This window comes from Vulpes lagopus, chromosome 22, assembly GCF_018345385.1.
Source record: "Vulpes lagopus strain Blue_001 chromosome 22, ASM1834538v1, whole genome shotgun sequence".
Taxonomy (NCBI): domain Eukaryota; kingdom Metazoa; phylum Chordata; class Mammalia; order Carnivora; family Canidae; genus Vulpes; species Vulpes lagopus.
In genome coordinates this window covers 28,779,692-28,794,666 of record NC_054845.1, presented here as the reverse complement: position 1 = coordinate 28,794,666, position 14,975 = coordinate 28,779,692, and the positions used below count along the sequence as shown (strand labels likewise).

General features: G+C 43.6%; 1 protein-coding gene across 1 annotated transcript in view; it reads left to right on the top strand.

The window, feature by feature from the left end:
* FARSB (phenylalanyl-tRNA synthetase subunit beta) overlaps nucleotides 1–13,892 on the top strand; it is a 70,090-nt gene extending 56,198 nt beyond the window's left edge. The window contains exon 17 of the mRNA XM_041737150.1: nucleotides 13,620–13,892. Within this exon, the coding sequence (XP_041593084.1) occupies nucleotides 13,620–13,771 (152 nt within the window). The 3' untranslated portion in view covers nucleotides 13,772–13,892. The remainder of the gene's footprint in view (nucleotides 1–13,619) is intronic.
* Nucleotides 13,893–14,975: the final 1,083 nt, after the last annotated feature.

The following is a 14,975-nucleotide window of genomic DNA, read 5'->3' as shown; positions in this document are numbered from 1 at the left end:
GCTGGCTTGTGCATCCTTTCAACGTGTTCCTATTCCTTAGTACCGCTCTCTTGCTTTGGGCACAAGAAGATATTCCTAGGCTTATCTGGGACTTTCCATTGTCCCATGTCTCTCTCCTGGTTCTGTTTCTTGGGGAATGGTCTGTAAAAGCCAGTATTTAGGGTGTGTTTATTGCTGTTGGGGGTGCGAGTTACTCACATGCGTATGTACATGCACACACATTTTCTTCCAGATGTATTTTGAGATTATAAGTTCATTCATGACAGTGCCCCCAATTCCTTGCAGACCTTCAGGGTTCACTCTAGTCTTCACTTGTTCCATATTTGTGCATCTCTCCAACAGAGGGAAACCCGGCTCTCATTATTCCTAACTTTTTAATTTACTTGAGCAGTGCTCCTGTTTGTGAACTGACTTGTCTTTCCCCTGCATGTTTGCTCTGCTCATCACTCTGCCTCCTGAGGCCGTACCCTGCTCACCTGCAGATACTCCTGCCCCGCCCCAACCACTTAGGCTCTGAGACTGCATGCTGACTCTCTCTTTCCTGGTCTGGGGGACACACAGGCCCTGGGGTGGGGATTTCTGTCTTCCTCAGCTTCTTGAGGGTTTTGAAAGATTCTGGAAGAAAAGGGAAAAGCCTTTAAGTCTTGAGAAACCTTTGTCAGGAGATTTTTATTAAAATGAAGAGGGAGAAATGTTTGGATACAGGGGTCTTTTTCTAAAGCCGGTGACAATGTAGAAAACATTTCCGGGCTCATGTATATTTTCTGTGGCAGACATGGAAGCCGGTATATCTCCCAAGTGGCCCTGGTTCTTTTTAGTGAGAAATCAAATTTAGATCTTTGGGTGCTGAGGTTGCTTACTGCTACTGAAGAAGTCATTTCTAGGACTTTGGTGTGCAGGGCTGGGAAAATTTTTTTCTTTTTAAACGAGAAAACATTGATTTCTTATGCATCTTTCTAATTTATATTTAGGATTAGAGGATTTTTATTGAATATACTTGGCTTTATTTATTTTTTTTTTTTAAATTTTTTATTTATTTATGATAGTCACAGAGAGAGAGAGAGAGGCAGAGACACAGGCGGAGGGAGAAGCAGGCTCCATGCACCGGGAGCCTGATGTGGGATTCGATCCCAGGTCTCCAGGATCGCACCCTGGGCCAAAGGCAGGCGCCAAACCGCTGCACCACCCAGGGATCCCCTTGGCTTTATATTTGTAGCTCTTCTTTACATTGAAAATCTTGGTTCCTAGTGAGCTTATGTTGTTTGCTCACTCTACCTGTTTTTCAAAATGACAACCAATATTATTTTTACAACAATTTAAATGTTATGTGCAGTTCTCTTTGTACTTAAGATACAGCTTACAAAATGAAGTCTATTTCAAGGATTCTAGCTTCTATTTCTGTTGCCGTCACACTGTTCCCTCACTGCCTGTATAGGTTATGGTTTTTACTAGTTCTCAGTTATCTTTCTGTAGTTTTTTAAAAATCTGTGTGTGTGTTCTCCACATTCTCAACTGGGGAGTTGATACTTTACATATACTGCTCTGTACCTTGTTTTCTACTTAATCTACATTGGAGGTCACCGCAGCCACACATGGACATCTGGCACTTTCCCTCTGCAGAACACTGTACTAGAGTGCCAGTTTCTTCAACTAATTCCCTCTCGATGGACATAATTAGGCTGTTTCCAGTCTTTTGCTGCTGCAAATAATGCCACGATGAATAGCCTTATGCATATGTCATTTGGTATTTTTGCTACTGTTTCTTTGGGACTGATCCCTAGAAGTATGGGATTATTCGGACAAAGGGTAAATTCATATTTTTGTTAGCTAGTGACAACCCCCACCCCTACGCCCCCCACCCCAGAGAACTTGTGTTCTAACATTACACAAACCTAGGAGCACCAGCAAGAAGACTTTTTCCCTTGAGTTTTGTTCCCAGACTTGTCAGACTTCTGTATTTTGGGGGCAGTCTTTTCAGGAGGAAAATGATGTCTGCTGTAGTTTTAATTGGTGCTCTTATGAGCAAGTAAACATTTTCATGTTTTAGGACATTTTGTTTCCTTTTCTGTGAACTGCCTGTTCATATGTCTTGCTTATGTTTTCTTTAGGTATGTTGGGTTTTTTCTTCTCTCTTTTTAGAAACTTTTTATGCATTTAGGGATATTAACCCTTTGTAATATAAATCCTACCATTTCTTAAAGATCTTATTTGAGAGAGCATGAGCAGAAGTAGCAGAAGGAGAAGCAGGCTCCCCTCTGAGCAGGGAGCCTGACGTGAGGCTCCATCCCAGCTCCCTGAGATCATGACCTGAGCTGAAGGCGGACACTAAACCAAGTGAGCCACCCAGCGGCCCCTATGTCCAACCATTTTTCAGGAGTTTTTAAATTATCATTTTGTTTTGTTTTGTTTTTTTGCCATGTAGGTTTTTATATAGTAAAACTTGCTAATCTTTTTCCTTATTGCTTCTGAATTTTGAATCCTAATGTTTCCTCCACTCCATAATGAGGAAGGAATTCCCCATGCTTCTTTTAGTGCCTAAGTGTTTCATAATTTTACATTTAAACCTCTTACCTGTTTGTAATTTATCCTAAGTACATTTGAGGAATAGATCCCATTTTTTGCTTTTTCTGTGTGCTTTGGAGATTTTGATACATGCTATTTATCAGTGCTTCTTAAAAATTTTTAATGGTACTATTTAACTTAACCTAAATTTATGGTAAATGCCTTTTGGAATCCATGAAGGAATAGAAGAGATCTAAACTTTTATCTTTGATATCTTTAGAAAATGGAATGATTTTTTTTGGAAGTCCTTTAGTTAGATTGAACAGGTATAGGAGAAACTTGAGAATATCTGAATCAATCAGACTCTTTCAAGAAAAGAAAACCTCTTATTATTCAAGTCTTGGGAACTATTTCAAGAAATTTGCAACCACAGAATTGGCATGATTGTCTCCTTAATTAGCCCAGCCCTCTTAGTCCATTTGCAGTCTTTCCCAACATTAAAATACATGTCTTATTTATATGTAAAGAGAGGTAATTAGAAATTGAAGTGTGACCCTAATCACATAGTATTGATAAGATTCCGAGATATTCTAAAAGGAAACATTGTTGCCATAACGGGTTTATAAAACCTTTAGCTGATGGTATATTTATACTTGGGTTTTTTGGTAACTGTTCAAAAATGCATTATGTATCAAAGTAGAGGACTCTGTATATGGTCCCATTTACCCTGGAGCTGGAGCAAATGTTGGTATCTATCATCTTTTCAAAGTACTTTGCAATTTCGTAACCAGATTTCCCATCCAAGGAATTTACTCAGAGTGGGGTATTTGTGGGATTGTTGGGGGTTGGGGTGGGGGGTGGTGATGGTGGTTTACTTCTATTCTTTTAGAATAACAGAGTCATTCCACTGAATGCCAGCACCTTTTGCATCTTGCTCTCTCCTTGCTTAGTTGAGCCAAAAGCTATAGTTTGTGTAGAAACTCCCACTGCTCAGGAGCTAGTAGCTTGGTTTAGGAAATTAGAAGGTTGTTAAGAATCACTGACCAAATATCTTCATTTCTTTTCTTTTCTTTTCTTTTCTTTTCTTTTCTTTTCTTTTCTTTTCTTTTCTTTTAAAGCAAGCAAGATTCTGGGAGTCTAATGCTTACTGATTTTTTTTTTTTTTTAAACTCAGGACTCGCGTCCTGGTTTTGTTTTGTTTTTAAAGATCCCAGATGTTTTGCTTTCTGGGTCATTTTCCTCTATAAACTATCTCCATAACCAGCATTTATTTTTTTAAAAAATTTTTTTTTTTATGATAGTCACAGAGAGAGAGAGAGGTAGAGACACAGGCAGAGGGAGAAGCAGGCTCCATGCACCTGGAGCCCAATGTGGGATTCGATCCCGGGTCTCCAGGATCGCGCCCTGGGCCAAAGGCAGGCGCCAAACTGCTGCGCCACCCAGGGATCCCCTGATTTTTAAAAAAATATTAATCCATAATCTGCTTTGTTTAAAAATGATTAATGCGGGGGCACCTGGGTGGTTCAGTATGTTCAGTGTCTGCCTTTGGCTCGGCTCATGATCCCGGGATCCTGGGATCGAGCCCCACATCAGGCTCCCTCCTCAGTGGACAGTCTGCTTCTCCCTCTGCCTCTGCCATTCCCCAGGCTGTGCAGTCTCGTGCGCTCTGTCAAATAAAATCTTTAAGAAAAAAAAGGGAGGGATCCCTGGGTGGCGCAGCGGGTTTGGCGCCTGCCTTTGGCCCAGGGCGCGATCCTGGAGACCCGGGATCGAATCCCACGTCGGGCTCCCGGTGCATGGAGCCTGCTTCTCCCTCTGCCTGTGTCTCTGCCCCTCTCTCTCTCTCTCTCACTGTGTGCCTATCATAAATAAATAAAAATTTAAAAAAAAATTAAAAAAAAAAAAAGGGAAACGAATATTTTACTGTGGATTTTCAGGCAGTGGGGAAGCAGAACTGTAATCAGACGTTCCTTAGATATGTCTTCTCCAGAGGTCCTTTCCCGTATTTTATTTAGAGAAGACTCCTTTCTGCCGTTTAGCTTCGTCCTCTATTACATCATTGCAGGAATCCCTCAGATTGACCTTCATTTAAGGTGTTCCCACTGCTTTTATATAAAAGATAGGACAGTTTAACTTCACCAAGGTCCCAGTTGAGAGCTTGGATCTTGATTTATTTTGCATTACACTGCTATTCAATGGCACTGGTCTGATCTTGACCTATTTGAGAAGGCAATGCTAACAGTCATGTGGGTGATGCAGGCACCCTTTCCTCCCTCCTGGAAACACCTGGAGACCTACAGGCTCAGGTGGTTGGGGGTCAGGAATGTAATCTTCCTGCCGGGGGTTATTCTTGGCTCCACAGGCCAGGGGTGAGGTGGGTAGCTTGTACCTAGAACCCCTCGCCCTCACCATGCTGCAGTCCCTGTAGCCATTCTGTGTTTCGGGTGTGCTTCCTACCCTCCTCTTGCTCTTACTTGTCCCCTTCTGTTCCTTGAAAAACATTCTTTTCAGGAAAGGATCTGACTTCAGTTCACTTGATGTATATCAATGTGAACTTAAGAGATGCTTTGATTTTTAGCTGCCTTTCTAATCATGAAGGAAGAGAAATTTGGTCCCTTTGTAACAATTTCAGGTATTAACAACAACAACAACAACAACAACAAAACGGGCTAATTCAGTGCAATAGAAAAATCTCCCCGCCCTCTGAAATGATGCCATGGTGACAGCCATGCTCTTACACAAGAAAAGCATATTCAGGAAGAAAAGGAGAAATGTGAGGAACAGCAACACTGCCCAGCATGACAGCAAATATAGGCAGCTGTTTACTTGTCTTACTGTAAACGAAAACCATGTGACTGTAGTTCCAGGATTTTTATTTCTTCCGAGTGATGTTGAAGGCCGTAAAGAGTAAACACTAGAGCAAAACTCTCAGATAAAAGGCCTTGCTCTAAACGGCTCCAGAACTTCCTGTTTCTACGGTAAGACCTGTTTTGATGTGTTGGATACTCACTGGTAGCTGGCAGATATTTTATCAATGCTGTTATCTCAGCCGCTGTACTTTGGCACTCTCCTTCCAGAAGAGAAAAGTGTCTGATTATTTTCTTAATTTCTGCAGGTTCCTAGCTCATTTGAATTATATTTTCTGAACAGAGAAAACAGAGATGTTCTCTTGGAATTATTTTCCGAGGCTTCTTTGAAGCATTTTCCCCCCTCTACCAGTAGAACTAAAATAAGTAGTAGTTGCTAATTAGTGTTGTGCGAGATGGGATCAACATCATGCTTATTAGTCTAAGTTTGTGGTTTGTTGCAACTACCATTGCTAGAAGTCTGTTGTTTAACATTTTGATATATAATGAGCTAGACAAGGATTTTTTTTTTTTTTTTTTTTTTACTTGTGTGGTATTGCTTTTGGCAAAGGGAAAGAAACCAAGAAAGAGCAAAAACCAATATGTACTATAGAAGCCCTGTGTATAACAGTGGATAATTGGAAACAACTCCAACATAAAACACTTTAAGAACAGTTTGGCAAACTACGATACATAGGATGAAAATGTTAAAAATGTCTTTAGACATATGAATATAAGCTAAGTTGAAATACAGACCCCAAGATGGTATAGACACTGGTTAAAATGATGGGAAAGAGTCCATTTTGTTAGATCCTGGCATGTTGCTTCCAGTGATTTAGGACTTAATCCTTCCGTGCCAGCTTCTTCGTCTCTAAAGTGGGAATGATGGGATCTGTCCGTCTGTATCATAGAGTTGTTGAGAGGCAGGTCCGTTTGGGAAGGCATTTTGGAAATAGATACTCTCCAGAGTAAACACAGGGTGGATTTTCACCTTTGCCCTTCAGAAAATTAGCACCGGATAAAAAAGTCACAGACTGTGCTTCTAATCTCAGCTCTGCTGTTAGCTGGCTGTATGGTTTTCTTAGCCTCTCTGGTATCCATTTTCTCATCTCTAAAGTAAAGAAATGGACGAGATCTTCTCTGAGGTCGTTTCCAGTGTTCAGAGTCTGCAGGAGTTTCAAGGCTTCAAAAGCAGGCTCTACCGGCAGTTCTTAACATATGTGCTCTTTGTCTTTGCCTTTTTAGATGGCGTCACTTTGGTGCTTATTTGCTCACGTTCAAGCTTTGTCTCAAGAATCTGGAATTTAGTCTTTAAGTGTGCCTGTGGTTGTGTGAGGTCTAAAAAACAGTTCTGTTTTCCCTGGAAGGCTCTAGGTTTTGTTGGGTTTCGTTAGTATTCTGTTGTACTATTAATTTTACAGAGCATACTTGGATATGAAGTTAGAGGTGGGTCAGGTTGGTTTTTTGTTTTCATCTTAAGTTATGTTTATTTATTTTAAACCAGAAGTTTGCAAACATGAAATGGACAGCTTGACCACAAGTTTGAAAACATTATCCTCGAGGCCATCTGTGCCTCTGGGCCACACACAAAAGGGCGCCCCATTTCAGTGGCCGCCGGCACCTTGGTGCGCTCTGGAGCCTCTACTATTGCTTGCCTTGGGCAAGTCCCCTAATCCCCTTGTGCTCCACTTTCTCCCATCTGTCCATCTCCCTCAGTTCTCAGGGGCTCGGCCAGGGCTGCCCGGGGACTGAGGCCCTGCCCTTCCTGGGGATGGAAGGAGAGGAATAGAAGGCAGGGCAGACTGCCTTTAACGGTGTCCGCATTCTTTCCTTTTTCTCCTGCCCTCCCTACTTGTTAGCAGAAATCTAACTCTGAAACTTAAGCCCATCCATCATAATTACACGTGTGAGGTTGGCCAGTGGTCTCAATTTGAATAATAAGTTAACTAATTTTGAAATTATAGGTACAGTCTTCTATAGTCCATATCCCCATTCTTTTCCCGCTTAGCCCTACAATAGTCTTGTTATCACTATTAGTATTATTACACTATAATTGTGGAGAGTCTTAAAGGTGTTCATATTTGGTTTGAGAAATTGTCTCCTAAAGGATTTTATTAGGTAGAAAAACAAGAAAAGAATCCTTTTATTGGCCCAGGAAGGCAGGAGAGCCATACCTTTTGTTTCTGATGTTGTTACTCTAAAACCATCCTGTGAATGTTTAAGAAATGTGACCATTTGGGGGAAATGATTTAAGTGTCAGGAAAATGCAGGATAATGGCATTATTTTAGAATAGGAATTTTTGTTTTTGTTTTTGTTTTTAATGACGAGAGAGAGAGAGAGAGACATAGGCAGAGGGAGAAGCAGGCTCCATGCACCGGGAGCCCGATGTGGGATTCGATCCCGGGTCTTCAGGATCGAGCCCTGGGCCAAAGGCAGGTGCCAAACCGCTGCGCCACCCAGGGATCCCTAGAATAGGAATTTTTGAAATGAGTAGACAGGGCACTCTTTAACCTGAAGTTAAAAATCCTTTGGTTTTATACAAGTAAACTTGAGACTGATTTAAAATTGGAATTGGATGGATCACATTTAAATTCTTCTAACATTGCTGATCTCCTTTGGGTTTTTAAATATGTGTATGTGTGTATAAGAAGCACATAAGATTCGACTTTAAAGTAGATGTTAACGATAAAAAGTGATAACCATGGAAAGAAGTTAGAGATTTGTCTGTACAAAGTAAAACCGGAAACTTTGGAGTTCTAAGTATGTATCGTTGATTGTGGTGATTGATTTTTAAAGGTCCTTTATTGAAGACCTTTCTCCTTTTCGTTAGAAGACTAGATAGTCTGGGCTTTGCTGATTACTTCTTAAGAATAAAGTCTCCAGGATCCAGTCCTTATTTGCAGTAGGGGTTTTGCTATGCCCTGTCTCGATAGGATGTCGCCGTGAGCACAGGCTTCCTCCCCGGTTCCGTGCTGTGGGGTTAAGTAGCCACTGGTTCCCCTCACGTCCGGTTGCCTTCGCTTTAAGAGTTAATGATGTCTGCAGGTGTGTTGGGATTAGCACTGTAAAGTTGTGTAAGGGCTTTTTCTTTCTTTTGATCTTCCGAAAGGGATGAAAGATAGCCATTAAACTCAAGGGATTAGGTCCCTTCTCTTTAAAGACTTTTAGGTACCATAAATATTTTCACTTCAGATGTAAGGTGAAGAATTGTATACATCTGGGGGAAAATGGGTATTTTATATTACCAGTTGGAAATTACTCAGTTTCCACTTGCAAATGAAGTGATCTTTGTTAGAAATATTTTCTCCCAACCCGTAGTGGACTGGGATTGGGAAAAAAAACGTGTGGGTGTACAGCTCCATAGTTACGCTGTTTCCTCATCTATTCTTACAGCTTTTTCTTTTTTGTAAGTTAATGTGTTGCCTGCCTCGTGCCTCCTCCCGGCCTCTTGGATTGTCCACGCTTTGTAGAACTCTGCTGGGACACTTCAACTCCTGCTCTAAAACTTTGAGAACAACTCCCATACTCCCATATTTGGTGTACGTGTGTGTTCAGTTTTTAAAAAGAGGCCCTATATTTTGTCTGTCCTCTTCCTTTGGACTAATGCTACTCAGAAAATGAAAGGGAGGTTGAGGTGCTGGCGGCAGAGTTCGACAGTCAAGGTTGCTGCCTGTCAGAGCGCTGGTGGAGACCAGGCGCCAAGTCCTGTGTAGGGTGTGTAGGGAGTCTCGGCCGCTTGCATTCTGCCCGATCCCCACCCTTCACCCCACAATGGAATGCTGGGGACTTTTTTGTCCTTTGTGTTTTCCTAGGCTAGATTATTATACCACTTAATGGATTATTTTATATCTCTCTGTATTTCAAATTAGGCACTTAGAAGAGGAGGGGTCAGGTTTGGTGGTGCCAGCCCTAGAATCTACCTGTTAAGCGGGTGTTCCTGTCCCGTTACCCATTTACATAATCAGTCACTTAGATTTAAAACACACTAGTTGGCGCAATGGTCTCCTGTATCTGTAGGACTATGCATTTTGTGGTTTTGTTTTGTTTTTTTTTTTTTTAAAGATTGTATTTATTTATTCATGAGAGAGAGAGAAGCAGAGACCCAGACAGAGGAAGAAACAGTCTCCATGCAGGGAGTCTGATGTGGGACTCGATCCTGGGACTCCAGGATCACGCCCTGGGCCGAAGGCAGGCACTAAACAACTGAGCCACCCAGGGATCCCACATTTTGTGTTTTGTCCCAGGGTTTGGGAGCGTGCATATGGGTTATTTGTACTAAGCTGACAGTGATGGATTCTGCTATTTGCTGTGACATATGAGCAGTACACTCAGTCCTTTCCCAGAGTTCCTTGTCCCTTTTTATTTTGTTCTTACCTTTTTATTGGAGAAAATTTGGGGCGATTCAGTACCAGATTGCAGGGACTTACCAGTATGCATATTTTAACCCCAAAGCATGTCTTAGTGATGTGAAGAAAGGCAAAAATAAAATTATGTGTAGATGATTGTAAGAGATGGTCAACATAAAGCACCAGAGGAATTAGTTGAATATAGCCAATGGCAGGGGGTTGAAGATTAAGGCATCGAGGGCCTCATGCTTGATAACACTGTCCCGCGTTGGGATTAGGGGTCTGCTCAGTTACCGCCTTAAACCTCTACTTCCGATGCTTCATAAAATTATAGGAATGACTCGATGTGTAAAGCTTATCCAAACTTTGGGCCTATAATATTACTCGAAAAGAAAGACGGGGCAAAAAGAAACTGTGAAAGGTGTTTGGCAACGAGCAAGAGCAGGAGCTCACAAACTCTTTGAAGGTCAATTAGCCAGAAAATGTGCTAAAGACTGGGTGCTGTGCTGCGTTACTGGCCGGGAATTACCCCCAAGGTCCTCAAAGTGGTCCTGCCGCTTGAGCACAGAGAGACAATTACAGACCTTGAGGAGATGCTACAAAAGCTTTAATTAAGGGACTTACTTACACCCCACTAAGTTTTGGAAATTAAATTCTTGCTTGTGCTTAACTGATGTTTCTTTTGTCTGGGCTTCCACATGGATTCCAGCAAGAGAGCACTATTTTCCCCCGGGTCTGTTTCATGTCGGAGGCCGTTTCGCTGTGATGGATACCAGCACGGCTGAGCGTTTAATCCGCGTAGGGAACCAGGTGGAAAAGTGGGCTCAGGGCTTTGTGCCAGCCAGCGTTTGGCACAGGTTGAAAATTGGAGCGTTTACAACAAACCAGGGACTCTGGCTTAGGCAGGTTAAGAACAGTAGTAACTACAGTTTTTACAATTTGAATTTTAGAATTCCATTCACAGGGCAACAGGATTTTCCTTGAATTGCAACTTTGTCTCTAGACCCAGCAGGCTGCGCTTTCTCCAGAGGTGCCTGTTTGGTTTTTGTTGAGTTTAAAGTGGCCTCTGCCTGCCATCCGGTCTGGTTTCTTACAAGCCCATACCCACACTGAGCCTCTCTTTGGACGTGACATCTTCTGGAAAGACTGGTTTAAGTTGCATCCAGTTCCAGCTCGAGCGTTACGACCCATCCATCCGCCGGACTTAACTGAGCCCAAGCACTGTGCTGCTGCCGGGAGGTGCTCTGGTCTCTGAGCTCGGGCTGATGGCTAGCGTGGTCGGCTGTGTTCCCTTTGCTTCGGCAGTGAAGCAGGGCTCTCAGCTACCTTCTTCGGAGCGCTTTGTTTCTGCCTGCGAAAATGGGTTTAAGCCACACAGTCTATATTTTCTTTCCGTGTTTTTAGCCCAGTTCGGGTTTCTGTCTGTAGCCTTTGAAGTCCCTGTTGTGCGCTCTCAACTTGTGATTGTGAAGAACCGAACTGTAGCCTTGCTCTAACCGAAGAGGAAGCAGGTCATGAGTGCTTAGGTCCTAATCTGACCTTGTGAGAAATGAAAAATTGTAAGAAAATGATCCTGGTCATTGCAGGCTGAAGTGTGTAGTTTTCAGCAAAGTTTATACAGAAATCCATTCTTGAACTTAATTTTTACATGTGGGTGTGTAGGGGAGGATCAACACTGGAGGTGAGGCCAGAGGCTCCCTTTGGTGCAGGGAAGGCCCCTGGCCCGGGGCTGACTAGGGTGTGCAGTGGCTCCCACGGACCTGTGCGCTGGGCTGAGGGTTTTGGTATTCGCGTTATTTAAAATGCTCTCGTACTTGAATGTTTTAAGTAATGTGTGATATGAATTTCAGTTTTCTTTGGAAAGAGGGAAAATTGCGGTTAGTGATAGGAACATTTTTGTTTGAGTACCTGACTGGTTAATGACCTGAAGCCAAGTGTGCTCCAAATGTCTGGAGAAAGGGACAGATGGCATTATCAGGCTTGTTCACTAAAGAAGAATGTAACTGAATTGTGCTAAAAAAGTGCTGATTCCAAAAGTTGTTTTATGAAGTAAAAATCCTAAGTTCTTATCTCTTAAGCTTTATTTTGCTAACATTGTTTAGAACTAGCACATCTGGCTTAGATTCTAAAATAGTCTGGTTTTATGCTTCAGTTAAAATGAATCCAATCAAATTGGAATTTGTAGATAAAAAGGAAGGATTTTGATACCCAGTGAGGATTCTTAAACATGGCAGGGTTACCAGTGGAGGTCTTAAGCTTCCTTTCTGGATGGCCTTTAAAAGTAGGCCGGTGGGTTTTTCCACTTAGTGGAGGGTATTAAGCTCTTGTTCTGTAGGAAGGGGTGACGGATGGTGGGAGGAGGGTTCCCCAAGTCTGGGTCACCCCACTGACCACCAGCCCTTTGTATAGGCCTCACTGTCATTCAGAGATGTAGGTGGGGGAAAGTTTTATAAATTGGGTTTTTGTGTTGATAGTGTTAAAATAGGCCCCGTCATCAGGTGCAGTGAGTTCCTGTCACTGAGGCTCTGCATCAGCCATTCGGTTTCTGGGTTCCAGCCCCTCTCAGCCCCCGCCCCGCCCCCGAGTGTGGAGCAGCGTGCAAAGCCAAATAGGAGTTGCAGGTGCAGTTCAGTGAAGGTCTGGCTTCCCTGCTTAGTTTGGGGTGTGTGTGTGTGTGTGTGTGTGTGTGTGTGTGTAAGGAACAGGCCACCTTATATTTCAGCCGAGGGGAGCTCTGGAGTTATTTCAGAATGATGATTAAAACGGTTTTTTGGGAATATAAACACATGCGTCTGGGCTGACTGGGAGGTATGTGTAATGGTCCTGTGTCTTTATGGTGTAGCTGGTACTGACTTGTGAGCAGCGTGCCGCCCCCACCCTGCTGGATTTCTTCATCATGTTGACCTTGGAGCCGGTAGTAGAGACTCAGCAGTTTATCCTTTCATAAATAATGCACTGACTGAACCGGCAGCTGCAGGCTTGCGGCCCAGCCCGCTGGGTATTTATAGTTCATGCCAGTAAACGTTTGCATTGAATCTGTCAGGAGCTGTGGGCCTGAGCCCTTTTCAAGTTGGTGGCAAGTGAAGTGAGTCAGCTTTCTTTTTTTTTTTTTTTTTCTTTTCAAACTTGAGTAGGGAGTGAGCGTCGAACTCTTGTGCTCTCGCCAGCCGGCGAGTGCGGAGCGGGCCTGCATGTTTGCTTGTCTTCAGCTGCGTGAACCTCAGCAACGGTTACTGGTTTGGTGAGCCTGGAGGAAGAGTACTTTCTGCGTGTCTAGAAGTAACTCTGGGTCAGCCCAGACCTGTTTGCTGCTGGCCTTTGCTGTGGTTTTACAGACGATGCTCTGAAACTGCTGAGGAGGTGCTTCCTCCAACAGGAATGGGGGTCGAGGCCACCGAGGACCATGCAGATTGTGTTTCTCTCTGTAATAACGTAGAAAAGAGTGAGCTTTGAATAGTAACTGAGTTCAGGGTGGACTTTTTAATCCAGCAGGATGACTATGGAAAAACCTGTTTCAGAACAGGTTCTTCCCATGCAAGGTCATCAGTTTTACATTTCGTCTTTCCCCTTTGTCCTTCCTCCCTTTGGAGCTCCCCCAGGACTTCTCCAGCTGTGCTCCTCCAGCCTCCTTTTCTTGATCCTTCCTGCTTAGAGCCCTGTGATTAAAAATCAAAAAACCCCCACAATCAACAAAAACCCATACAGGGCCCTGACTTTGATCTTTCTCTTAGCCTTTTCCTTGTAAGAGTTCCTTGCTGTAATATCAAATATTTCTTTTTAAGATTAGAAAGTGTGAGGACAGCACTCTGGTTTCCTAGTCTGTGGCTTAAAGAAGTCATTTTTCACAGACTCGTGAGCCTTAGGTGTTAAATGTCTGTTGACACGTTTACCAAGAGAAACATTGATTTCTCTTCTCTTTTTCAGGCTCTGCTTTCTTCCCCGGGAGATGCGCGGAGATCTTGGCCAGGGGTCAGAGCATCGGGAAGCTTGGGGTCCTTCATCCTGACGTCATCACCAAATTTGAGCTGACCATGCCCTGCTCCTCCCTGGAAATCAATATTGAGCCTTTTCTGTGAAGATGGGTCTCTGCTGTGTGACCCTCCCCGAGTATCCCCTCCTCCTGCCCTGCTGTCCTGTAGTCCTCCCCGCAGGGACCATCCATTTGTGCTTTAATGTTTAATAAAGGAGAAAGCCATATCTGGCTCCGTGGGTCAGTGCCGCCCGCCCCCTGCATTAGGCCAGCTCGTGGGAACACTGTGTCTGAAGGTGCACGCTAGGAAAAGCCCAGAGGATGCAGGCTCCGAGTCTTACTGACGAAACAGGATAGCTGAGTAGGGTGTGTACGGTGCCGAGTACGAGAGAATGGGAGATTTCTAGTTAGTTCTTGCGCTTGACGTTAATGCAGCATTGGGAAACCATTCGCGAGTGGTGATGGTCCAGCAGGTACGGACTTCGAGGTCATTTTGAAGTGAAAGAAGAGCCTGTCCCACAAGCATTAGAAGGTGAGTGGGTGTTTTTACTAATGTCCTGAGCTGGAGAACATACAGCACATCTGTGTCCTGCCGGCAGAGTTCGACATGCTGATGGTGCAGTGTGAACGTTGGGAAACCATGGAAAAATCATTTTTGCCCTAGGCCACACAGCTTACTGTAATCAATACCATAAAATCGTAATTGAGCAACTAGGTTCTGTCTTGCAGGGAAGTCTTGATCTCTGCAGCAAAGTTTCTGTCAGTCTGTCTTGTCTTGCCTCATAGCTACTTCTAGACTCTGGTCGAGACGACTCCTCCAATACCGATTGAAAAAAGCTAAGTTGGGTGCTTGAGAGGAGTTCTCAGTGACGGATAAGGTGACATGAAACACAAAGTGTAAAACTTTGTTAGCTCTTTCTTCTGTCCTGCAAAGTGAGAATTACGTTGATGGGGCTTTGCTGAGCCTACTACAAAGAAAACCCAGTCCCACATGCCTGGAGTCAGGGCAGCGGTGTGAACCTGCAAGACCTGTGAACATAGACTATCCTCTGTTCCTCCCAAATCTGTCGTAGGCAGATCCTGGTAGCAGTGACATGGACTGAGATACGCTGTCACGCACGCAAAGACTAGCATGCAGCGTGCCTAAAGATTTGAACAGACGTCTCCCCAAAGAAGGTAACTCCGCGTCCTCAGGGACGTGCAACCACAACACGAAATACCTAAACTCACGGCAAGTATTGATGAAACGCAGGCTGTGGGCCCCTGGTGCCCTGCTGGTGGGAATGGAAGCAACGGTGTTGGTGTTTGTA